This window comes from Strigops habroptila, chromosome 2 (assembly GCF_004027225.2).
Source record: "Strigops habroptila isolate Jane chromosome 2, bStrHab1.2.pri, whole genome shotgun sequence".
Classification (NCBI taxonomy): Eukaryota; Metazoa; Chordata; class Aves; order Psittaciformes; family Psittacidae; genus Strigops; species Strigops habroptila.
In genome coordinates this window covers 94,290,925-94,316,819 of record NC_044278.2, presented here as the reverse complement: position 1 = coordinate 94,316,819, position 25,895 = coordinate 94,290,925, and the positions used below count along the sequence as shown (strand labels likewise).

Here is a 25,895-nt window from a genome sequence, read left to right as displayed (position 1 = left end):
TCAACACACCTGAGAAATTCAAAACCTAATTTTTTAACCTTTAAAATGCATTATAGTATTAGGCATTTCTTCAAATCTATTCATAAAGTGAATTTTACTGTTTCTAGTTAAATACAAATGAAGTCAAAATAAAAATAAAAAATAAAAAAAAACCAACAAAAAAAAAAAATCAGTAACATACCAGTTCCATTAACTGTTTTAGCTGACCTATCTCTTCTGGAAGGGAACCTAGCTTATTGTTACTTGCAATTAAGACTTTTAGAGGAAGACCACACAGGCAAGCTGGCAAAGAAGAAAGTTGATTTCGACTGCAACAAAACAAAACAAAACATTAAAACCACCAGTGATGTTCTAGTATATACTCACATAAAGTGTGAAAGTTATAAAATTCCTTCATTTTCATGGGTCATGCAGTTAAAATTTAAATTTTCAAATGGCAATCATTTCAAAAACACTTGCACATCAAAAATATCTGCATTACTGACTAAACAATATTGTGGAATTTACCACTCTGGGAAAAAATGAACTATATAAGTTTAAGTAGATGTCTTTTATCCAACTGAAAAACAAATTAATAAATTACAGATAAAATGGTTCTTTTCTCAATTACTTTAAAGCATGCTTGAAGTTTAAGTGACGTGTCATTTTATTCTTCATACTATATTTCGGGGGTGGGGAGGAGAGAGAATGTGAGAAGATCATTTTCATGAAGAGGAGTTGCAAGAAAAGGTTAGATTTGGAAAAAAACTTTCAAGGTTTTATTTAGGTTCCCATTCTAGTAACAATTACTGAGGAAGCTAGAATTTAAAAGATGACAAATGCAATGGCCTTTTGTGATCTCCAGATCATTAAAAATATTAATTTCTTCTGATTCATGGACCAATTCTGGGAAGGCACTTTAAGCTCAACAGAATAACATGTTAATTGCTGCCTTTCCTAGAATATTAAAAGGTTTTCTTAAAATATATTTTTTTGTTTTTTATGGGAATTAGCCTGTAGGAAAGCAATGAATAGTAACTTAAGAGTGACACCCCACTAAGAACCATTTTAGCTTTTCTGCGTGACTGTTAAGGCTTCAAAGAACAAATATGCATGACTGAACTCTGAAAACAGAGAGCAAAATTTGTCCTGTGTAATTTCAGGAAGAGTTGCAACATTGAATTGAAACAAAAGGAAACAAAGAAACAAAAATAAATAAGTAAATAGATAGATAAATAATCTAAGTTCCACAAGTGTCAAACCAGTTCTTCTGCCAATCCAGCGGTCTGCTACAAAGCTGCACATAAAGACATATACTCATGCTCTACCTAACAGTCTCAAAACGTTTACCAAAGCAAACTATCATCAGATCACTCTTACACAGGCTGGGAGATAGACAAGTACCAAATAACAAACTGAAGCTTATTAAAAATGAGAAATCCAACTACTACGCAGTAGTTGAAAAAAAAAAAAAAGAATCAATGCTTATTGTGGAGCCAGGATTCTCCATTCTAGTGTCTTTACAGATGACCAAGATACAACTTATTTTAAAAGATGCCTAGAATCTAAAAAAGTTACACTGTGCAGCAGATCAGACACAAAAAAAAAAAAAAAGTTAAAACTTTTTTTCAAGTTCTACAGAACTCAGAAGCAATCTACTAGGAGATAAGGAACAGCACATAACCAGGGCAAGTGAGTAATAAATCATTATTAGTTTAAAACAAATCTCTTTATATAAAATATTAACATCATCCACCAAGGCCCAAAGATTATGTGTATCTCTTGGCACCACTTTCTAATGCTGGTACAGGCAGAAAAATATGCATTTTAAATCTGTAATACTTTTCTTGCCAAGAAGCAACATGGTTAGAAAGTCAAGGTTACATTTCCTTCTTCTACAGACTGCTTACTGTGTTCAAATCACATGGGAGAAGGGCATATCCAAGGGAAGAGGAGATTTTAAACTGAGGAAAATGATCTCACTTAGTAAAACTTGAAAAAATTCCTTTTGTCTGATTTACTGTGATACCTGATATTAACTCTATAACTGTTCTGGGTCTGTGATGATTCACACAATTCCATCACTACATTGAGTTTTAATTCACTGGTTCACCACACTGAGTTCTAATTGAGTTCATTCTAACTCAGAAATTTACGAAGATGTTTTATATAAACGTAATAATTTAATCCAGTCTTAGTTTCTTTATGTATATCTAAAACACTATTTCAAAACTTTCATGTCCTATTCCTTATAGGAATAGTGGCAGATACTCAGGACACACTATGCTGTTTCAATTTTTAGAGCCAAAATTAGCATTGCACAGTGGCCAAAACTGCAGTATAGCAACAATACAGGAAGGCTTGAGAAACATCCTCAGTGTTTACAAAACTGAGGATCGAGCCTTCATAGCTTGAGTTTAAAAGCCCAAGAGCCACTTTGCCCCCTGCTCAAACCCCATTCTCAAAGACCAGATTATTATAGCTTCATTGTCACAGTTTCTACATACTCAACTGCAAAGAAGCTGCTGATGTGACTGGCATTCTGAATTTGCTAGAAGAATAAGGGAAAGAAAGGGATTAATATTACTTGGTCTTTCTTAAATAATTAGGTTTACATTTTGGCATTTACAATGCCTTCATACAGAGCTGTATCTACAGCCAATGAGTTTTTGCATTACCCTTCCAATATAATGAAAAATGTAGTTGGTTTTTCCAGAAACACATAAAGTGCAGACAAAAAAAGCTTTACATATTTGCAAACAAACAAAACATGTGGCAAAGTTAAACTTACCTCAAATTTAAGTAAGTTAGCATTTGCAAATTTACTATGGCATCTGGTATAATTTTAATACAATTGTGGTATAGATTTAGTGTTTCCAGTGACACAAAATGGCACAACTCTGTAGGAACCTCCGTTAATCTATTCTTGGATAAATCTGAGAAGAGAAAAAAAAGAAGGCACATTTTTTGAATCATCTGAAAGATACAGATTGAAAAGCTATGCTTCTTTATTAAAAGAAATAAATAAATGTAATCCTACAGTGAGACAGTAAATTAAGTCAGTGTTTTTATTACGCAAAATAAAACTATTGCTAAACTTTACAAGCTTGAAATGAAACAGACTGAGTATAAAAGAGCAAACATTCAATTAAAATTCATTCAGTCTAATAAAAAGTAATTATTTGCAGGACTCAATATGCCGAGGAAATACTAGCAGACAGAACGAAGTAATGATTCCAAAGCTCGTACAGTGTACCAAAGATCTAGCTGATATAGAGCTAGACATCTGCAAATAATGACAGTGATAAGAGAAAGCAAACAACAAGGATTATATCTTTAATTTCTTTAAATAAATAAATAAAGTTCTTCGGGTAACTCTTCAAACTGACCTGTATTTCCTAGATGTCAATCAACTATAAAAGAATGTTACCTGTAAAAAATTATGAAGACCTTCAGCAATGGATCTGATATAAGTACATACAAGACAATGATGGAATTCTAGTCCTCCAAGTGAAGGCTTGTACCCACAGAATGAAAGGTTTTGACCAGTTATTCATTCTTTCTCATTTTAAGCACACAGACATCAGGAAAATCAGTAGGAAGTAATATTAGTGAGCTTTGCTCCCTAGCTACCACAGTATGAAAAATGTGGTATCATAATACTTACGTGAGCTCAAGTCATAAAAATAATAATGCATGTCAGCATTCAAATGAATTAACTGAGTTCAAACAAACGTTGAAACAGTGTTGCAGAACAAACGCCTCTTATCACAAACCACACAAATGCCACCTACCCATACCACCTGACCTGAAAAACGGTCACCTGTTGTAAGTGGAAGGAACAGGAATGTACTTAGGCAAAACGCGATTATCTGAAGGAAGGATACAAGTTAAAAAATGGAACTTAATTGTCTCCCCACTTCTTTACTACTGCTCTTTTAAGCCTCTTCCCTGATCCTTCGAAGCCTATTTTGAAGCTTACTTTCTTAAACTACGTAAAGGGAGAAGCATCCAAAATATAGCAGATATATTACCAGAGCACCAATGATCTGCCTCCACTCGTTAGGGACATAAAGCAATTTTTTGCTTTTATGAACAAACAGACAGAAGCCTGAAGATCTTTTTAACTTCTTTCGCAGTTCCAGACTTATCTGCTGTGCAGAGGCACAGCTTGAGAGCATGACTATCGTCAATAGGAAGGTTTTATCATTTTTATTTTTGTTCCTGTCTCCTGCAATGCAACCTGAAATTCAGTGCACTCTATTCCCCTTGCCAGCTTCCACTTCGCCATGTTGCTTTTAACAAGAAGTTGGTTTCATTATTGCATCCTCTGCCAAGACAACAGCAATGGCCTATGAGCGCAGTAACTGACAACAGCCCTGCTGACCCAAACGGCAGTGTTGGTTTAATGGAGCACCTCAACCAAAATTATTCATTTCTGATTTACTATACAACAGCAATGCTTGCACTGCTGTCCTTTATTTTACCAGGCTTTGATGGCAGATAGATGCAGCATTAACTCAGCTTCTCCTTTCCTTCACTTCTGCTATCAAACTACAGCATTCCCTATTTGAGTCAACGTTACTACTGTTTGAAGGAGGGGAAAGCTTTTCAATGTCCTTCTGTTTTAGTGCTTTAATCCTCTACTGTTTTCTGTTTATTATGAGAGCACTTGTTTACCAGCATGGCATTCCAAAACAACTACCACTGGTTCCCTCTCCTGCTGCCTTCCAAGCTGTGTTTATTATCAGATATTAACAGAGGACTGCCATACCATAACCTTTTGAACCATGCAGGGGATCTTCATATTTTACAACTCACTTGCAAAGAAAACCTTCCCTTTTTTTAAACCACACTTTTCTGCAGTGACACTGCCACATTCATACTGCTCTTTCTTCCTCCTTTAAAGGGGAAGGAGCAGCAAGACCCAGAAGAGTGAACTGAACTTTAGGCCTATGCTGATGACAACCTGCATGGTGCTGGATGGTACAGGGAGAGTGACACCTCACCCTTCTGATCCTTCTCAAGTGATACATAGATCAAAAACTGGGAACACAAAAATGTTACTTCTTCTCCAGCTATTAAAACTGCAGCCTGCCACCTTAGAATCATATAACGGTTTTGGTTGGAAGGGACCTTTCAAAGGTCATCTTGTCCACTCACCCTGCATTGACTAGGGACATCTTCAACTAGATCAGGTAACCCAGAAACACATCCAGCCTGGCCCTGAATGTCTCCAGGGATGGGCACATCTACCACCTCTCTGGGCAACCTTGACTCCATCTTCATGCCTGTTCTCATTTACCTTCTTACTGAATAAAAGGAATTGTTGGCACATTTGACTTACCCTTGAAAATGCTAGTACCTTAAAGAAGTGGAACAACAACTAGATTGACCCTGCTCCTATAAGAGACATTAATGTGACAGTAAAATGCTTTTCTAATTTATTTATTTATTTATTAACTATCCTTTGTTCTAAAGGGCTTTAATTCTGTTAATCTGATGAAGGACAAAAAAAACCTGCAGATCATAACAGACAAATTCCTTCCTGTCCTCCTCAGGACCATGTGTTATAGGACACACTACACACACAACAACGGAAGTCAATTATTTGTTATTGTCTAGTTTAAGATCATTTCAACACTGGCATCTACTGTTTCTTCCTAAATAATAATGATTAAAAAACTCCACCGTCTATTCACAGCATAAGGCAGAGGAATAAAAACTATGCTTAGTAGAAAAAGGGGAAGTTTGCTACTACAGTTTACTGATAAGAGGTATCATTAATAGCAAATCTGACTGCCTTCAAGAAACAGAGTACTGGAATACATATAGAATGCTCATCACAGTTTTTAACTAGTTACAGTGATTTCCCACCCCCCCACCCCCCGAAAAAACCCCAGACTTTCCTGATCAAATGGGAAGAAGAAAAGAGATTGGGTTTATTCAATCCTAGAATGAATGGGAGCCTCTGAACATGATACAGCTGTGAAGAAAGCATAGCAGCTTTCAGATGTCTCTGAAAGTTCCATACAGAAAAGCACTTCTTTAGAAATGAAAAGGAAAACAATCTGCATAACGATTTTATAATGTATCTTAAAAGCATATACAAACATGTACAGAAACTCCTGAAAAATATCTTTATGAAGGTATTTTTGCCTCAACTTACTGCATCTTACAACTAGTCTGCCTATCTTTCTAGTTTACTCTGCTTTTTAAGTTCTAGAATAAAATATAAGGGTTAACTGTTAATGAAACTGCAGAATCTTTTGAACAGACTGAGAAAAACAGTAGGCATGTACCTTGTTTCTGTCACAATTCATAGATTTTCTGGAAAAAAAAGATTGCAAAGGCTTTCTTGGGCTCATTACTTAGGGAAAAAAATACAGAGACTAAAATTTTAAACCACTTCTGAAAGTATTTTTAAAATCTAGAAATTTGTTGACAAACCTTCACTTACTGCAATTTTTTTCACTCTATGCTGCCCAAATAACTAAGCTACACATCCCCTTGCTTCATTAATTTGAAGAATAATGCTTCAGGGTTATTCATAATAATGAAGTTACTGTTACAGAAATTGAAATGAACAGAAGGATGCAATTTGCTGGTGTTTTAAAGAATTTTAATTAATTTGCTCATACTACCTAACACAAACAAGATCTAATGAATTAATGAATCTATGATAGCAGAAATAAATTTCATGGTTGTCAAGACAATATAGGTGCTTTTCACCTAAGGTGACTATTTCCTGTAATTTCCATTATGAAATAGGTAATGCAAAAATTAACAAAGGGCGCATGCACTGGAGTGAGCTTTTTGTTTGAAATATACTATTCATTCATTATGTGTGACATCAAGGCATTTTCAAACTACATCTGGCTTTGCTTCATCTTTTTCTGCCAAGAACAAGTTTGTTAAAACTCCAAAATAAAGTAACAGAACACAAAAAAAATAAGCAAGCCAGCTTAGAAAAATATTAGATAGAATCTTGATCTTTAAAAGTGTCAGCACAATTCTGGTGTAATGACATGGCTTTTGTATGAGAAATGTTACTATGTTGGAAGCTAGACAGGAACTACACAAAACAAGCACTTCCTTAGCTGGGAGGGAACAATAAAAAGCAAAAAGTTCAGACTGGTAAATAAGCATTTAACAGAAGACTTCAAGCCTTGTTTAAGTGACTGACACACTACACGGTCAGGGTCCACGGTGCCATCACACACTGACCTCCTCAGGGCAAAAGTTTTCAATTCCCATAGCTCTGAATGTGTCTACCACTGGTGATGGGACTTTTCTGACCTCATCCTTTATAGGCAGATTACCAACTGCCACTATACATACATGTTTAAGTATAAACCACTGCTACTGCAGAACCCAAAATAGCATTGCCAAAATAACCAGAATACTACTAGAAGTCATATAATTATGCTTCTTTCAGTAGCTACCAAGGTGCTCCAATTTTTCTTCCTTCCAGTTATTAATACATTAAATATCAGTTATTAATATATTATTAAATAAAAATTTCAGACTTTCATGGAAGAGCTAAATAATTTAAGCCTTTAAGTCAGAATATTCATTAAATAAATATGCATATGCACTATTACATCACAAATTTCACCCAAGAATTCTAATTAAAGCAGTTTATTAAAAAGCAGTGATTTACAATTTTCAGGTTAGAGAAAAATTCAGTATACATTTATAGTTATAAATATATAAGCACAAACCTAAATATACAAAAGTTGAAATTATGCAAGTAAGAACTTGTCCACCATTGAGCAGGAAATTCTGTACACATATGTGTGTGTGTGCATATGTATATACATATATAAGGCAAATATCTGTATTTGATTTGGAGTTCTGAAAGCAAGAAATTGCATGGTAAAAAAGCCACCCAAACAACCTTAACTCCAGCCCACCAAGTTCCTATTTTTGTCATCTTCAGCACTTACTGAATAAAAGACAGGAATTATTTTGAAGAAGCTATTTGCATTTGTACTAACATACCATTCAAGGTATTCAAATGAGATATCTGAATTGTATTTGACAAAGGATTGAAACAATTCACTGTAAGAGCCTAAAAACTTGAAAGTTCAGCCCTAATTTCATGGGAGAATGCGAGGAAATACATAAAGATGTCTATATATGAATGATACAACTGTATGGAGCTTTGCCTTTATACTGTAAGCTACCCATATTTTTATCAAGCTTTTAGGAAGCCTCTATTTCTATATTAGCTAGGTATATCTTCATTGAAGCCACAGATTGATGGCACTATATCTCAGACAAGCTTTGAAGTATCTACTTAAGCCCACCTCAGACCCTTGGCAACACTGTATGGTACCCATACTTGCCTTGGCAAAGGAGGCAAGTAATCTATTATCAATGTCACTGCACTTATCATAATTAAATAGTCAATGCTCCCTAGGAAGAAATAACTTCATTCTAGCCTTTACTCGTTTTTCTCGCCCTAAATGGTAGGAAAATGCATCATTCTGTAGACAAATGTTATATATTAGTCATGAAGACACTGTAATGCAATTAGAAAGTGCTATATACTTTTAAGATATGCCCTACAACTTGTCATTATCTTGCATAGCAGCATACCTCATTCTCAGCTACTTGCCCTCTTTACCTGCCAGTATCAATGAATAATGTACTGGATGTATTTTTACTGTACAGCTTTTACTGCAGTCAGCAACTTCTACCAACAGTGATGCTACATGAACCAAAAAGAGGCAGCAGAGACCTCCACTGACTCTGGCATCAAATGCATTCTGTTTTTCACATGGCAGCTACACCACAAAGAATGCATGGCATTTCTTCACTAAGAGACATTTCTATTTAAGTTATTTAGCAGACAGAAGAACATGTAAGAGAAGACAAACAATGCCCAAGAAAGTAAAACCAATTCTGCTTCCATGTAAGAAAAAAATATAACAAAATATAACACAGTAATGCATGGACTCAAGGGTTTTCATTCTGAAACTGCCACTTTTAACAGATGAGAAAAAAGTAGCTCCGATGCTGATTCCTGAGAAAGTTGTCAGTACTGCAATACCATGTAATAATAATGTTTAGACATTGATCAATACTATTGAGTCTAGATGTATGACTGTTGACTCAAAACATGTAGAAAGTGCATCTATTCCAGGCAGCTGGACATAAAAATGTACAGATGTTCCAAGAACAATATTTTGAACAGATTCTGAAGAAACTGCTGTTTCACACACTTGCTAAGCACTACTTTTTGGAGCGCTGTCAGCATATTTTCCTTTTCCATCTGCTTCCATTGTTAATTTAAGAATCAACATTAAAAATCTCCACCTCAAAGCCACAGACAAAATGTAGCAAATTTCAAAGTGATCTTACATGTATTTTTGTATCAATATTTCTTATCATTGCTATGATTTAACACAGTAAAAGTTTCTCCTTTACCACTGCTTAGGTGAGTTGTTCAATTCTTCCCTATTCAACATCTCAACAGACATCGAAGTATAATATGTGGGCAAATGAAAGATCTAACACTAACGATATACAACACAACACTGCCTTCTCTGTCGCTGATGGTCAGAATAAACACAGTTTCTTACTCGTCAAAGTTACAACTGTAATAATCACTATACATATTCACCACGGTTATCGAGGGGACCTAACTGTAGGGTTTAGAGGAAGGAAAGAAAGCAGGACAGAAGGAAACCAAGAGGCTGACGGCAGCATCTCATAGAGCAGAGCTGTCACCACTAGAGGGGGTCCTGATCTCACAGACTTGCCCACCACCCTGTAAAGGTGTTTCTATAACTGCTTCCTTCTTTTAAGGTAGGAAAAGGACTGAAATAGGAAGATACACTTTACAAACACACACCCCAGCACTCCTCCGAAACTACTGCCCCCCGCAGTTTTCAAAATATGACAAATGAGGCAACTGATTTGCAGCCGTAACTGGAGGAAGCAAATATATACAGTGATTTCTAATGGGGTCAAGCTCTTAAAAAAAAAAAAAAAAAAAAAAAAAAAAAAAAAAAAAAAAAAAAAAAACAAAAAACAACCTACTCTGAAATAGTCACTATGAAGTATTTTTTTCTAACCTTCCTTCAGATGATGTAAGAATCTCAGGTATTCTTGCAGTCTCTGTAGTACAGCAATAGCAACATTTGGCCTATCTCAGACACAAGTGGAATTAAAAGCGAGCTCATTCCACTCCAACAACCTCATCTACTTTATTCCAGCCATCACTCCATTACAGAATATACTATTTACTTTTCCACAGTGCCCTCTAACCACCCAGTAAAGCACAGACAAGCATAAGAAATGCACATTCTACATTTCTTCTCAGGTAGTGCACTAACCAGCCTGAAGCAATGCAAGAGCATAAATTAGCTCCCCCAGCTACCAAAACTTTGAGCAAATGTCACTTCAGGGGCTTTTGCTTCCTCTGAACTGGTGAAATAAGGGTGAGTGAAGGCGGGAGCAAACAGGTAGCACGTTCTCATGATTAGCTCTGTGGCACACCCCAACTACAAGGAGACGAAGGAAATTTCTCTGCAGGAAATGGTCAAAACAATAATACAAGCCTGGAAAAATAAAAAGAAGGTTGATACAGCAGTCTGCCTCGTTACTGCACCTGCCTTTAGGTGGCAACATAATGCATTTAAATTTCTCTTGTATTTTTTATTTCTTCCTTTTTAGGGCAACAACAGTTTGGCATTAAGACTGGCAGCAAAAAATGGGTCCTGAAGGGACTCTGTTTATATTCTGGAGATGAACGTGGTGTGGAAATGCATGAGACTCCTTAAAAATCATACTGTAAACCAACAAGATTCTTCCTGCAGATCTCCGTGTAGGTATGAGCAGATTTGGGACTGTGGCAGGTTGATCTTGGTGCCCACCCATGGGCTCTATCATCCCCCCCTCAGCAAGACAGAGGGAGTTAACACAATGAAAAAGCTCATGGGTGAAGGTAAGGACAAGGAGCTCCCTCACCAACTACTGTCACAGGCAACACAGCGAACTTGGAAAATTAATTCAACTTGGAAAAATTAATTTATTGACAATTAATAACAGAGTAGGACAGTGAGAAATAATAACAAAACTAAACCCACCTTCCCCCCATCCCCCTTTTCACAGGCTCACCTTCACTCATGACTGTCCTACTTCCTCCCCCAACCCCACCGCCCCTACTGGCACAGGGAATGGGAGTTGTTCTCAGTCCACAAGTGTTCTATATCTCTGTCACTCCTTCCTCCTCACACTCTTCCACTGCTCCAGCATGGGTCCCTCCCATGGGTTACAGTCTTTCATGAACTTCTCCTATATGGGTCCTTCCCATGGGCTGCAGTTCTTTCAGAACTGCTCCAGCATGGGTCCTTCCCATGAGGTGCAGTCCTTTGGGAACAGATTGCTTCAGTGTGGGTCCCCCACAGCGTCACTGGTGCTGCCAGAAAACTGCTCCAGCCTGGGCTCCTCTCCACAGACCACAGTTCCTGCCAGGAATGTGATCAGTAGTGTGGGGTCTCTATGGGCTGCAGCTTCCTCCAGTGCATATCCATCTGCAACAGTGTGGGGTCTTCTACAGGCTGCAGAAGAACAACCTGCTTCACTATGGTCTTCTCCATGGGCTACAGGGAAATCTCTGCTCCAGCACCTGGAGCACCTCCTCCCCTCCTGCACTGACTCTGACATCTGCAGAGCTGTTTCCCTCACATTTTTTGCAGTCCTTTCTCATGCAGCTGCATGTGAGAAAGCTTTTTTAACTTTTTCTTAACTATGTTATCACACCATTGCTGATGGGCTCTGGTTTTGGCCACTAGTGGGTCTGTCTTGGAGCCAGCTGGAATTGACTCTGTCTGACATGGGGGCAGCTTCTGGTGTCTTCTCACAGAAGCCACCCCTTCAGCTCCTGTTACCAAAATCCTGCCACATAAACCCAGTTACTTGTATCATGAGATGGAAAAAAATATCAGGTAGTAAACACCTTCCATCAACAGAATGACCTTTAATAACATGTGGTATGAAACCCAATTCACGGGCCATGAAGCATTCCTTCTCCCACAGCTTCCACACAACAGGGAGGTTACAAGTCATTAATTTTCACTCCTTAATAAACAACCAACCTACGGATTGTATCACTCCAGTATTGTACCACTCATCCTCAGCAGGACTTACATATTTCAGGTGTTTTCTCAGACACAGCGGAAATAAGAAGAAATGTTCACCCAACTCTAAAAACTTTGAAAACTGTTCTTCACTATTTTCAGCCTTTATAGTAAGTTGATGGAGAACACTGGAGAAACCAGAACTGAAGTGTTCTCATCTTACACTATCCAGCTGAACACCTTTACTGTATCAAGCTATATTTCAGTTGTGTGCCTGAATGTTCATACTGGCACATCAAAGAAAATTTGAGAGCAAACATCCACCCATATCAAAGCCGGACCTTCCCTAGCTCCTTTGTGGGGAAAAAACCTCTCAACGTATACTTTGATACTGAAAAGTCCTCAAGATTAGCTTCAGCCATCACAGATACACTTTAATTGTTTGTATGGAATATGGGCTATAAGGGGCCTTCCAGGTATATTAGAGACTTCTCAGAGGACTAAAACTTGGATTACGAAATCCTTTTCTAAAAGAAGAATAGTGACCACAGCTTTCACCAAATTCAAAACAAAAGTTTAAAAAGGTGTAAATTGTAAATGTGTGTATATAAACACACAGGCCCACAACCTTATTTCCAGTCAAGCAACTTATTTCCATTTATTGGAGAACAGGGAAAGATGTGAAACGAAAACATGAATTACATTCTACCCCAAAGACGGTGGTGGATCCCTTCACACACTTAAGTTTCCTCTATCACAATCTCTCATTTCAGCCACAGAGATCTCCTTTCTTAAAGCTGTCTACTTTGGAAACCAACATCTTCCACTTGCACAGGGGAATCCCACATGATGCACTCAAAACAGCAGTCTAAAACCTTTTCCAGCCCACAGACAACACTACTAGAAGGAACAAGCTGAATGCAATGGCAAAGTTTGGTTTTCACTTTGTTTTCTATTTTAATAGCATTATTATTTTTCCTCAGACTGTGGAGTGAGGACACTATTTATGTGATGCAGTATCTACCTCAGTGACCTGCCCAAAAAGGAGTTACCTCACATTTACCATCTGGTAGAAGTAGCACATAAACCAGTTTCTGTGAAGCAGCCCACTTGCCTGCACTCTTGAGATGATTATTTTTCACACTTGACAAACTAAAATACTAGATTTGTTCATTTTTAATTCATTTTTATACGTGAACTGTCTCACATTCTGTAAGAAAATTTGCTATGAACAGGAAAATGAACAAAAGTTATTTGATCTTTGGGTATATCAAAGACGTGGGCAAAAATATGAAAAAGCTACCTGATGCTAATTTACAGTGACATGGAAAGCCAAGTATTACTCATCTAATCACTTCCCGTTCTGGCTGCCCATCTCCCACAGATGCCAGGGTTAATCTACCTTATCTACATTATTCACGCACTTCTCCCACAATGGTTCTTGAAGTCAGCACAACATAATTGTAACAGTTTATCAACATGAATCTGTTTTGTACCATCAAAGCTGACTTACAGCACTGAGCACATCCTTAAACAATGAACTAATTATATGGCTATTACACAGGAGGTACAACATTTGAAAGAAATACTTCAGACATCTAAGCAAAACAGGAATCTGTGAAAACATTACTAGAGACTGAGGTACCAAGAAAGAAAAACCTGGAATAAACACATTAAATTGTAATAAGTAACCAAAAATTGGATGGCTATTCCTAAATATAGAAAGAAAAAGAACAAACAGACAAACAAAAATAGAAAGGCTTCCTTGTGAAAGCAAAGTAAGCACAGAACATACTGTCTCTATCCTAAAAAGACCCAAACAAGCTGAAAACCACTTAGCTGGAGCCACTAGAACTATAGACTTAAAAATTTTGTATCTAGATCTCTATCCTATGTAACAGTTCCCATAGCTCGCCCTTAAGTTTAAGGCAATGTTTCCCAACCTTTTAATTTTCTTTCCTTCAGAATCAAAGAACCTTGCCTTCTTTGGAGAAAACAAAACCAAAACAGATTTCTCAGCCAGTATGCTGCTTGTCCGTCAGGGAGACTCTGTGTTTGACGGATAACACATGCAACTTTTGTGTAATTTTACTTGTTTCAACAAGCCACAGTTTACATCAGGATTTTAATCTGACATCTTTATGAGAGATGTCAAATACATGCACTGCAAAAAGGCTGTGGCAGGAAATAACACACACACCCCCACACCCTCCACTTATAAACAACCACAGTGCCCCTGTGACTGGGCAGGCAGAAACCACTTAATATTTGCCATAATACTTGCTGGGGGACTCAGGTGGGAAGAAGCCAGCAGGCATCGATGGCACTTGTGGGTCAGTCTGCAACCACAGGTAAACATCCATGCCACTGATATGTAACAACTGCATGGCAACGCTTGTTTTGAAGGGACAAAAGAACGTTTTCTTCTGATCTAATTTCCTTCATTTTGTTTTATTTTTCGGGAGGGACACTTCACAGACACTTGAGATGCACAAAGTGACTAATGCTCATCTATATATTCTACCAAGCCTGGCCTACAATTCCTGCTTCTAGTGCAGATTCATTTCTATTTCCTTAATCACTGACTTTTCAAACTGCCTTTCAGGAAGCCTGATTTCCACATGCTAAGTATTACAGTGACATTATTCTGTAAGAATCATTTTAGATTGAGTTCTCTTTCTGAAGGAATTCTGTTATGCTTTTATGTGCATCTTGCATCTTCCTCTTTACTTAATGGTTAATGTGTTCTCAATGGGGTAACAACGGGTGCGTACAGACACAGAACAGGTTGCAAATAAAGCAGGAAAGGGATAGGAAAGTGTTAATTCATTATCTGCTTCCCACCAATAATTAAACCAAGATGCAAAGAACTACCTACCTGAGGTCTAATGCTGAAGAGGCTACAAGGGCTAAGTTTATTCAGGCCCAAACGAGACCCATAGAGGTAGACAATAAGGAGTCTGTGAAAAGCGGATGGACAGCATTATTTTCCTTTAGTTATCTTAGCCTGCTGGGTAGAAGGAAGTGTAGGCCAGATCTATTAGATTTAAGAAGTCCAGTAACTGCAGTACTATATATACACACACAGTCTTGTTATATTAAAATGAAACAGTTGGTGTTAAATTACCCTATCAAAAGAAAAAAAGTCTTTGCTATACAAGCTGTGAACCTGCTCAAATCAGTGACAAATAACAGTTTGATACACCTACTGCTGCGATCCAGGTCAGGTTTTGTGAAAAGAGGAATCAAGCTAAAAGCTTCAGGACTAGAACATGGAGATTTGGGGAGTACACCTTCAACTCTGGGAGATGAAAGTGCAAAAGATTTTATTAAGTACTTCTTGGCTTGCCTTGTTTATCTAACATATACATTTAAAAAAACTTTACTACAAGATGAACTGTTCATTTTCAACAGTTTTCCACCAGTGGGGGTGCTGAACCTGCTGATTTTCTGCTACCACTGCTGTTACTCACTGGCTAAACTTCCACTCATATTGTGAACTCCAAGTCATCAACTTCAAGTTTGTTCAATTTTGAAGTCATTAATGCACTGCAAAATTCACTGATTTAATTACTGAGACTTTTAACTGAATCCCTTAAACATTTTGACTTAACAACAAATATTATTCAACTGTATCCTCCTCAAGTTCATTACTATACAGGTAAAGTGACCTATTGATGAGCCGCTTTTGTCACCTTTCAGGCAATATTAAAAATACTCCTATCAGGACTTTGACTCTTACCAAATGCATTGTCATGACTCAGCATTTGAGTGTCAAATGCTGAGCGAGTCATGCCCAGTGAAAAGAGGTTCTACCTCCTGAAAGAACTGTGGTTTTAATAGAAAAATTGCACAGCATTCTGCTCAGATTACAATCTCTTTTCTGCAAAAGAAAAGCAAGAGTCTTATATTGTTACCGAACTCACTTCCAATTCAGCCTCTTTTTATTCAGAAAAGGAAGAAAAAAATCCAAGAGTTCAGAACCACCTCTAAAATTTTCATTCAGACTTCTTCCAAAACTGACTACTCTTTGTGACTGATGAACATACTCCTCAGCTCTCATCCCTTCTTTCTCTCCCTCTTCAAAAATTTGGATAGGAAATTCATTGTTTTTGGAGGAACTCTAAGAGATTCACTAGCAAATATACAATTCTAAATGCATTTTACTTCTGGGGAAAAAAAGAAAAACAACAAAGAAAGGCTCTGAACATCCAGAAATTATGAATCATTTCAACAAGCAACACTTTCTCTGAAGAGATGGCATTACCACATACCCCATATGCTTCCTATGCTTACTTAATGAAAGTCTCATCTCTGAAGTTTGTTTATTCAAGATTGACACAGATAGCAGAAAATCAACTCTAACAAAAAGCTTCTAATGTGGCTCATGCTGAGCCCTCTGCCAGCACACCTGCAGATATCCTGACAGTGTTATTCAGAAAAGCACATTATCACAAAGTTATATACAGTGTAAGATACTACACAACTGTTGCACTATAAATTATCAGTTGATCTGTTTTCTGTATACAACAGTATTTGATTTCAAAGAAAGCTAATTTTAACCATTGACTGAGAACAGAAATATCTATTATATACCATGCTCTTCTAACAAATGGAAAAGGTTAAAGGGTTGGTAAAACTCTGTTAAAAGGTTAGTTTATGCTTTTAAGTCAAGCATCTCAAGATTTTAAAATGCCCAAATGTCAATAAGCTTAAGATATATTCTATCAAGGTCTGCTATATAATCTGAAGTCTTTTGCCAGAAACATTTGTAGATAATGAATTCTCCTATAGCTCTCTCCGATGCCTTACATGCAAGAGGCTTGTTTCTTATTCTGCAGCCTACTTGCTATATCATCTGTCTACAGCAGCCCGCTATCTATATAACCATCCACAACATGTAAGGCTAAGGACAAAGAATGTCCTTTTAACAGATCCTCCCCCTATCTTTTTTCCTGTGATATATTCATGAGAACAGTATCTTCTCCCAGACATTTTTCTGCAAAACTAATAAACAAGCCATATTCTTCTAGTTTCATCTTGTTACAGTTTTCCTGATCATGCAAGTAGACCTTTTCTGCACCTGTTTCAGTCTCAAGTCATCTTCCTTGGCCATGAATGGGACATAACTCTCTGTAGGAGGATTATGTTACACCACTGCCACATGTAACATCATTAAGAATTTCTAGCCCCTATTGAAATACATCTTCTGATACAGCCTCAGGACAAAATCAGATGTTTAAGATTTGTCATACTGGCAGCTTGAACCATCTTTCCAAGTGTCATATCCAGGGTTTCTTCCTTTACAAGTGATGAACTCAACTTACAGCAGACACTTTGCTTATTAACTCTTTAAATCTTTAGCTGCCTTTCTCGTGGACCATTCTTCATAAAGCAATGAATGTTTCCAACCCTAAATAGACCCTGTATTTGTCATAAGCCTGTGTTCTCACCACAAAGAAATAAAAGTGATTAAGAAACACAACACTGGCTGAAAAAAAAAAAAAAAAAAACCCAACACTCTGACATTAGAAAAGTTTGTTTCTATAACAAAGTTTCCTGTCTCAGAAATGTTACCTAAAATTAAAGAAGAAATTAGAAAAACAACAACAACCACTAAAAAAACCAAGTTTTTGCTAACAAGAAAACTGTAAGCACCAGCAATTTCTGCTACAGGTTCATAACAGTAAAGTGCTATACAAGCTTAAGTATATCTGGCATTATAACTCTCTACTGTAATACCAAAGAAAAAAAGCTATGATGCTTTAGTAAACTAAGTCAATTACCAGACCACCTTTATCAATGGACTATTTAGAAACATATGCTTATTGCCATTTGTTACCAAGTTTGCCTAGGTCTACTTTTGGAAGCATGTAAAGAGAATCTTGCCCACAACCTTCCCTCCCACTAATAGAATCATAGAATAGTAAGGGTTGGAAAGGACCTTAAGATCATCTAGTTCCAACCCCCCTGCCATGGGCAGGGACACCTTGCCCTAAACCACGTGGTCCAAGGCTCTGTCCAACCTGCCCTTGAACACCGCCAGGGATGGAGCATCCACAACCTCCCCGGGCAACCTGTTCCAGTGCTTCGCCACCCTCACTGTAAAGAACTTCTTCCTTGTATCTAATCTAAACTTCCCCTGTTTAAGTTTGAAGCCATTACCCCTTGTCCTACCACTACAGTCCCTAAGGAAGAGTCCCTCTCCAGCATCCTTAATACATCAGCCATATGTTAAGCATCAACATAAAAGATACCCCGGTTCTTTATATTTTCCACAAGCAAAGCTCTTCTTAGAGGTTAAATAAACCTCTAAAAAAATGAGGTTGTTTAGGCTTATTTTAGGGTTTATTTTAGCAGTTAATGAACCTCTAAAAAGAGGTTTATTTAAACAAATGTCTTTTACAGCATACAAACTCTTGAACCAAGTATGGACAGATTGAACTTACTCTAATAAAGTATGTGGACACTACACTTGTGGGACAGCCTTCTGATGTGAAATGTTACCAGTCATTTGTCAGCAACTCCCAGTCAATGTCAACAACTCTGAGGTACACACTAGCATTTTCATTTCATGTTGTGTCATTCCCAATGCAATAGAATGCATGCAAACAACCTCAACAGCCAGAGAAAGTTCATTTATTATCCCACTATTCTTTTTTTACTGAGAAACAAGAAAAGCCTCTGCAAGGAGGCAATGTAAATTACAAGTCTAGACACTATAGCCCAATTTCAAGAATATCCAGAGGGATCTTGATAGGTGTGAGAAGTGGGACAGTGCAAACCTCATGAAGTCCAACAAGGCCAAAAAAAAAAAGATCTCCCTCTACAAATACGACTTTATTATTTTAAATTGCTATAAGAAGGTTGGTCTACGGTGTGGGGTTTTTAATCCCTTTATAATTAGTATACTTTTTCTACAGTAGATATTACCATAGTCTAAATGCACCCAAACTGTTTTTGTATTCTTTAAAAGAAAGCAAATTCCAACTCAGATACTACATGACTGTTACATGAACAGTTTTTCACTGACTGGAGCAAGAAAATAGAAGGGAGGAAATGTCAATCCTTGCATATGCTACACTTGTAAACAAACATGCATGAGAAAAACCCTCTCAAAAGCACCAGTGTCACTAACTCTTTAGACTAAAATATTGTAAGTATTATTATTTCACACATAATATTATACATAAGTGTTCACATGAAAAAAAAAACTCCTTAAGCACAGAAATCATTACTTGAAGTCTCTGTTAAAATACATTTCATTTCTTTTGGCATATGAACATAAAACAACTGATAAAAAGCGTATCACTGAGTTGCCTCAAGCTGCTCCTAGTTGTAGACAAGGGAATTTATTGCCAGCAGGAGCAGTCTACATTTTTTAAATTGTTTCTGCATTCTCTGTATACAGATTGTCAAATTATTTGCATGTGGTAGACTCATGTCATTTCCAGCTGCTCTGTGGTCCTTACTGTTTTGCACCAACATATAATAATCTTCAGTACAGCTTATTGAAACTTGGCCACTGAGCAACCACAACTAAACACGCGAAACCTCTCTCCCAGTCATTAGAAGGTATAACAAATAAGAACTAGAGCCTTTCTTTGACAGCCAACAAAGCAAACAAATCAGTAGCTTTCATTCACTGTTCCTCAGCAGCTTTCACAGTCCGATTTGGAGGGCTTAAGGTCTCTTCTAAGCCTCCAAGTTCACTTGAACTAATGAAGCAGTACTGTAAAGTGCCTTTTAAGATTTCTACAAGCCCTTCATCTATTTTAAGTCATATACTGATTTTAAAAAGTATTATAATCAAAACCTTGTAATTGATAAATGAAGTCAAATGCCTACAGCTTCTATGCATAAGACTGCACTACAAAGGCAGCTGGTGGAAGTTTGTTAGATCCCTTCAAAATTTCCTTCTAGATTTTAACATAACCGTTTCAGGTGTTTTTAGGAACTTTCCAGTCTTAAGTACTTCCAAGAAAATCCAGCTGAACAGGAATTATACCCTTTGCTTTCACATGGGTTTCTAACATTGACTTTGCAACATGACTAATGTTGCACTGAATTGTGAAAATGGTGCTCAAGTAACATTTACTGATTATAAATTATAAATCATAGACATAATTTTTCAGTGTCCTAAGTTTAGTAAACTATAAAGTTCCCTAACTCTACAGTTCACTGAGCTTTACAGCGGAGTCCACTAAAAAGTTACCTATCTGGGTAATATGAATATGAAAATGATCACACAGATTGACAAGTAATTCATACAGTACTCAGATTAAAGATGCAATCATAAAGCTCGTGAAAAAAGGGGAAAAATACTCCTGATTTTAGACTTGGCTCTAAATTATCATCCTTTTTGTGTGATATGGATAAGTTTAGGCAGTGGTTACCATCTTTGCAGGACATGGATGAGGTAAAAGACATTCTAATTCAGAATCTGTAACACTTTTCACAAAACAGAAAGTGCCGTGGCTTCACACTGCTTTTCAAAATTAAAATAATTTCTTCTTAAGTATCAGTTACACTGTCCACAGCATCTGCTCATCCAAATTTGTACACAAATCCTCTCCAGTTTGCTTTGGTTATGTTCCTCGCCTGCACCCTCTTGACCGAGGTTACGTGACCCCTAGTACTACCCCTGCCATAGCGACTTCCCAAACATGTCAAGCCAGAGACTTTTGTTCCCTAGATTTTCCTACAGCCACCCAAACTGTTATTAATACAGTGAATTAATTAACTTTGAATTCCCGTACCTTTTAGCCTATTTTCTACTGAGAATTATCCATCTTATGAGTAATGACATGTGCATTAACTAAAAAAAAAAAAAAAAAAACACCAAAAAAAACCCCAAACCAAAAAAACCAAAACATCCCCCCCCGAAAAAAAAACCTCCAAAAACCCCAAAACAAAAAAACAAATGACTGAAGTAGTTTGGAAAAGCCAAAAGATTTGTAAAAGATTAATGTATCCTCTCCAAGTCCAATGTGTAGGACTCACAGGATTTACTTTTCATGCTTACTTTGTAATTTGCTCTGGAACTCTGATATCTCCCTGCCATGCAGGGACATATATGCCAGGGCAAGAGGTCGAGGGTCTTTCATTCCACTCTTGCTCTAAGCAGAATCTGCATTTTGATTTATAAGTATCTGCAGATTACAGCACTCCATTTTTTATTTCATACCAGCACTGTATTGACGGATTCCTCTCCAGGACAGTTTCTAACTCACCAGTGAATACCCACATATTTTCAATAGAGCGACATAGTCCATTAATATTTTCACAGAACACTGCAAACTATTGTAAGTCTGAAGACAAGGGAAGTTTTCCAAAATATTAAAAAATTTCATAAAACTTCACAAATGTGCTATTTTTTGGTTCCAGGAACAGCTAAATCATATGCAGATGAAAGTGATTGTCCATATGAACACAATGTATGAAGTTCAGAAGGAGTTCTAAATGCCTTCACTTTAGATCACAATCAGTAGCTGATACACAAGAATGAAAACAAGACTGTTATGTGATAGACAGTTTTCAACTCTAAAACTTCTGGACTTATTGTGCAAGTCCATTCAAAGTGGTGAGTTTATGAGGGAAAAAATGTTAACTGTGCTATTAATAGTAATACTGTAAATACATTTATTCACAGACCATTGAACTGTCTCAGCTGTTGTTTTGAATGCTTAAGCACATAATCCAAAGCAAACACTTACAGCAAATCAACAACTCAAGAGAAGTAAAGAAGATAGAAGCTCCTGTCACTGCTTAGATTCAGTAGAGGTAAAGAAATAACAAAAAAAATATATTGCTTTTTAGTCTGCACTGAACGAGGAACTTCATAAACACTGTACTGTACTATTTATTCTATTTATAGAAAACAATTCAGCATCCCTACCTTTGCTGGCAGTATGTGTGAAGTTGTTTAGACACACTACTTACTACAACTGAATCCAGCAGAATGAATTCAAACCATATTGGTATCAAATGTGCTCAACCACCTAAATTGCTTTAACTGTGAGTCCCAAAAAGAATGTTTTGAGTTACTGAATTGTCTATGTAAAACTGAAACTTTACTTACAGTACTGAAATTAAAAATAATATCAACCTAAAACAAATTGTTCTGCAGATGTTTAAGAATGCAAATTAAGAAATAAAATACCTTTAAAAAATTATCAGAGGAAGAAGCTGCATATAGCATTGCTTTTTCTTAGCATTCCAGCACAGTCTAATCTTGCAATTGAAAAGTTCCCACCTACATCATTTCCAGCAATGTCTTTTACCACTATATTAAAAAGACTTTGTTTATCCACCATGAACTTAGTTCCCAATGAGTGAAAAGTTCGGATTGCCTCAACATTCCCCTATTGGAAACTGTTCCAATTGGTAAGAGGATTTTGTGTGTGTATGCATGCAAGTCAATAAAAGAGCAGATCACTAGGCTTTATTCCTCTATGTCCTGGGTTCAGCTATAGCAGTCATTTTTCTCCTTCTTAGTAGGACTGCTATAGCTGAACCCAGGACACTCTAGAACTACAAGAGGAAAAAAAAGGGCATTAGTTGAATGAGAAGGTGCGATAAAGCTATCAGGGTCAGATCAAAGAGATTTTAAAAGCTTTTATCTTTCTAAATGAGTCCAGCTTTTAACATTTATTTTGCAAGCTGTAAAGTAATTCTACCCTGGTGAAAGGGAGAACATAAGAGCAGCTGTTTAACTGTAAATATATATATCTCTCTCTCTATATTCTTGGTAAGTCAATAATACTGTTTGCATTCTTTAAATCAAATAGGCTAGATCATGACCTTGATAAGCATTGCAACTACACGGTTGATAATACTACGCTTCTCATGGCTGGAAAGACAAAGGCCAAGTGAAACATTTTCAAATGACACTGAGCAACCAGTGCTACACAGGAAGATGAATTAAGCATGAAAATAAGGCATATGAGGGTAGGAGTTTAACTTATCAAATAACGGGGTTTAAGGCATGGGAATATAAAGTCTTCATTCAACAATGCAGGATATAAGAATAGAATATAAAGTTCCTAGAAAAACTGAAAGTATTGTTAAAACATTTGAATTGTTTGCAGTGTGCTTAATGCTTTTCCATACCCTAGAAAGAGGTATTCAGTAAGAAAAGTTGGATGACGTTTTTCCACCCTTTTCCTGAATTGTATGTTGCTTCAGAGGATTGAGATTTCGAGTTATAATAGATTTATGAAAGAGCAGCACAGTGCTTAATACCAATTGTAAAAGTAATCGAAACATTCGGAAAAGCAAGCAAAGAAAGAAGCAGGAAAAGACAACTATGCCGCCAGTAAATCTATGGAGCAATCTATTACAAAGACTGCATGCGGTTCTAGCAGCAACTTTACCAAAAGAATATGGCCAGAACTAAATATGTCAAAGAGAAAAAATAATAAAAAAAGCTTCGGAATGATTTCCATAAAAGAGAAGATTAAGTTGTTTAAAATTCTTCAGGCTGGAGTTAACCTGGTGGAAAGGATATGAGTGTCAAAGTCAGGACTGGAACCAATATATACAAGCTTTCTGAAAGAAATACCCACCAAGGACTTAAGAACAAAGGCGACACTTCTGCCTCATGAAGTCCCTCAATTGCAAAATCTTTTAAATTGGCCATGTGTTCGGGGGAGGTGAGAACACACGGTAGACTAATTGGTACTCTTCCCCAGGCACACACTAGGGGCTGAGACAGGCTACTGGGCTTCTGCTACAAGCTCTTCTCTTTCATCAGGATGTAAAAGGCTCACATGAAATTAAAGCCTGCAAAAATTCAGGGCAATGTCTCTGTTAAAACTGCCAACTGACTGTAGTACATTATGATTACTGACTAAAGTTCATTGATTTACCAGTTTCCTTGCTGCACAACAATGGAAAGCAAAGCTACTCCTTGCCATTTCATTGAACAGATCATATTTTTGCCATTTCACTATGCCTCCTACACAGCAAACCTGGTATACAGCACTTTAAAATTCAATGTCAAAAAAGTATTTTAAGGTTAAAGGAGACATATAATAACTCAAGACTTTAAACACAATACGTTTTGCATGCATGACAGCTTGGTATTTTAAGATGACAGATAAATGAAAAGAAATAGAACTTCTAATGGAAAATGGTTGCAGCCACTCTTGTCAACATAATGATGACTTCTGGTTTGAACAGAACACATATGCACTCTCCTAAAAATAGATTCAAAAGAGCTTCTTCATATTCCAGCAACATGCTCATTTAATAAGATAGTAAGCACTATTTTTTTAGGGGCACATCAGTATGAAAAAAAGCTGCATCCACACACAGAATTGTTAACATTCTATGCATAACTAACGTGTGTTACACAAAGAACAATCATCTTGTCTCTGAAATTTTCTTAAATCTAGAGGCAGACAACTACACACAGCAGATGTCTAACATGCAGTGGTTCACAGGCACAATTCTCTAGTAGACCTTACTAAATCCTACATGAATGATGCTTTCCAATAATAAATAATCATGATCATCCAGTGTTCCATTCAGAATGTCACTAAGTTGCACAGTACTGGATTTATGAGGAAACTAGAATGATACCGAAAGAAGGAAATGTAACCCACCTGCCTTTCTTCACAGAACTGGCAGATCCCCATTAGAATTATTTTTTCCACCAGATAACAAAGGGTGGGCAATAAAAAGTGCTAAATAAGACAGCTTTCTGACAGGACTTCTGTTCAAACATCTGGCAATATATGAAGTCATGTGCTAAAATTCCCAGTTTTGTGGGACTCCAGCATAGGACTGCAGTTGAGAAAAACACACACACACATTTTCGAATGTCTGACTGAGCAGTTGAGGTGCTTTCTCCAAAATTCCCCTTAAATTACATGCGATAAAGCAAAACACGTTTTATTCAATTAATTCAGCAATTTCACCTATGAAGATGATGATCCCGAATCTAATACTTAAGGGAGCACTGGTTTCAAGCATAATGCTGACAGTGAATTTAACAGATGAAAAAACTGAGTTCTTACAAAGAAGGAAAGGTGCATTGATGTAATTATGGCTGACATTCAACTCTCAGTGACTGTGTTTCACTGCAACTGCACTAGTATATATATTCACCATTCTGCAAACATGAGAGACCTCAAGTGTAATGATTGTCATTTGCTTCCTCCTTTAGCTCAACCATTATAATTTAGTCACATGACGCTCTTCTGAGGGATCATGATCTTGATAGAAGAAATTGGTTTGACAGAAGACCACTTGCTTGGTAATTTGAGGCCAAGTCCATCAACCCCCTGCAGCAATTTTTACAGAACAAGTGACCAAACTGTAAATTTCACAATAGCCCTATGAAGGCTGATGAATTTTTGTAAAGCTTTTCAAGAGCAAAATGTTGGTAAAAATATGATTTAAAGCATTAAAATCAAAAACAGTTTTCAGCAAGGTCACTTGCTGACAAGGTCTGAAATAATTTAAATTCAATTGTTGCCAAATCAATTTTCAGGTAAAACGTTGCCCAGCAAGTACCTATAATATTTATTTTTATATATAATTGCTTTATTGCAGACTGACAAACGTAAACACTTAACAGAGTAAAACTAAGTCTACCTGGTATGCAACTCTATCAATCTAGAAAAAATATGCCAAACCAGATGTCAATTGTCTTTTTACTCACAAAACACATGGTGTTGCCCAAGAGATGTAAAAATGAAGTACATCACATATAATGACAAAATGAATAAAATGTTTTATAGAAATAAATAGATCGTAGGTTTAGGTGAAATACAATCATTTCAAACCCACTTGCAAATGTGGCATTATATTAAACAA

At 36.8% G+C, this 25,895-nt stretch overlaps 1 protein-coding gene across 11 annotated transcripts in view; it reads right to left on the bottom strand.

Moving 5' to 3' along the window:
* Positions 1-25,895, bottom strand: part of LRCH1 (leucine rich repeats and calponin homology domain containing 1) — a 120,819-nt gene that overhangs the window by 58,223 nt on the left and 36,701 nt on the right. For all 11 annotated transcript variants that reach the window (XR_003990295.1, XR_003990296.1, XR_003990299.1 and 8 more), the window contains exons 2-3: positions 2,771-2,915; positions 182-308 (exon numbers count right to left, since the gene is read on the bottom strand). Coding sequence is in view for 4 of the 11 variants with exons in the window: in XM_030477696.1 (XP_030333556.1) it covers positions 182-308; positions 2,771-2,915 (272 nt within the window). In the remaining 7 variants the exon portion in view is untranslated. The remainder of the gene's footprint in view (positions 1-181; positions 309-2,770; positions 2,916-25,895) is intronic.